The sequence below is a fragment of the Sphaeroforma arctica genome (assembly GCF_001186125.1).
Source record: "Sphaeroforma arctica JP610 unplaced genomic scaffold supercont1.6950, whole genome shotgun sequence".
Classification (NCBI taxonomy): domain Eukaryota; class Ichthyosporea; order Ichthyophonida; genus Sphaeroforma; species Sphaeroforma arctica.
In genome coordinates this window covers 1-1,535 of record NW_014033608.1, presented here as the reverse complement: position 1 = coordinate 1,535, position 1,535 = coordinate 1, and the positions used below count along the sequence as shown (strand labels likewise).

Below are 1,535 nucleotides of genomic sequence, written 5' to 3'. Positions count from 1 at the left end.
ACATATACAGGTCTCGCTGTCTCAAAATCAGCCACAGTCATCGCATCACATACCCCACTGAGGCATCGTCTGTGAGTGTGACAATGACTTTGAACTGCTTCTCCTCCGCCGCTTTCTGTAGAAGGCGCAGGACCACGCGAGATAGTCCATGCGTCAGGATGGTCTACACGAGGAGAAGATATGAAATATGAGATGTATGGATACATTCATATCTGTGAAGATACAAGATGTACAGTAATAATCTCTACACGAGGAGAAGATATGAGACATGAGATGTATGGATATAAATCATATCTGTGACAATATAGGATGTACAGTAATAATCTCTACACAAGGAGAAGATATACGACATGAGAAGATATACGACATACAGTCATATCTGTGAAGGTATAAGATGTATAAGAATAATCATAGATACATACGTGATATACGGCTTGAGATGTATGGATACAATCATATCTGTGAAGATATAAGATGTGCAATAATAATCACAGATACATACGTGATATAAGACATGAGATGTATGGATATAAATCATATCTGTGAAGATATAAGATGTACAATAATAATCATAAATACATACGTGAGGGTTAACATACAAACGCGTACGCACATAAGACCGGAGGTACGGAAAAATTTACAGCCCTTAATGTGCTATACCTAGTTTCGTCTATTGTGACAGTGACATGAATTTGCCTGGCTGCTCAGATGCAACCGTAAGCCTGTGCGTATGACATGTCACTGCATTTTAGCATTGAGCACCCACGCACAAAAATACACACCAACAAATGCGCATATAATAAATGTATACGCATACATACATATAATAAATGCATATACATACATACATACGCTACGCACACACACACATACCCGCACATACATACACTCACACGCACACATGCATACACTCACACGCCAATACACATGTATACATACCACTCACACATACATACACTCACGCGCGCACACTCGCACATACATGCACTCACACACAAAAACCACATAAACACACACACATAACCCCCCCACACACACACAAATCCCTTACAAACACACACGCGCACAACACCACAAGCCACTTACAGCGCCGTTGCGAATAAACGGTGCGCCCAATGCAGCAATTTGGTTACGGCTGTCCAAGGCCTCGTTCACGAATTCCTGGGCTTTCCTCCTCATGATTTCTCTCCATTTCTCCATGTTGTCCTAAAATGAAAGATTTTTGGGTTTAAAAATTAGGGGATCACGATACACAAATAACCCAATCAATCTGTTGGGCTGGGATTGGATGGTTGCTTTCTGTTGTATTGCTTAATGGGGTCAGTGTGCAGCCTGTGCAGCGGTGGCCGTGGCGAAATACTTTTAAATATCGTATAATACTCGATCAAGTACGGAGATAAGCAACTATACCTAAATATCATATTTGGAATGTGACAGAACTGGTTTCCCACTTGTCAGTGTATCATGCAACTGGTGGCGCATACCTTCCAGAGATAACTATACTCTTCAATCATATGTATGGACAATTATATATG

The 1,535-nt window shown here is 40.8% G+C and overlaps 1 protein-coding gene across 1 annotated transcript; it reads right to left on the bottom strand.

Moving 5' to 3' along the window:
• Positions 1-37: 37 nt before the first annotated feature.
• On the bottom strand, positions 38-1,206 carry SARC_15901 (hypothetical protein; the record flags this gene model as incomplete). Its single annotated transcript, XM_014289987.1, has 2 exons — positions 38-163; positions 1,087-1,206. Coding segments are annotated over 2 exons (246 nt in total), but the record flags the coding sequence as incomplete, so codon positions are not given.
• Positions 1,207-1,535: the final 329 nt, after the last annotated feature.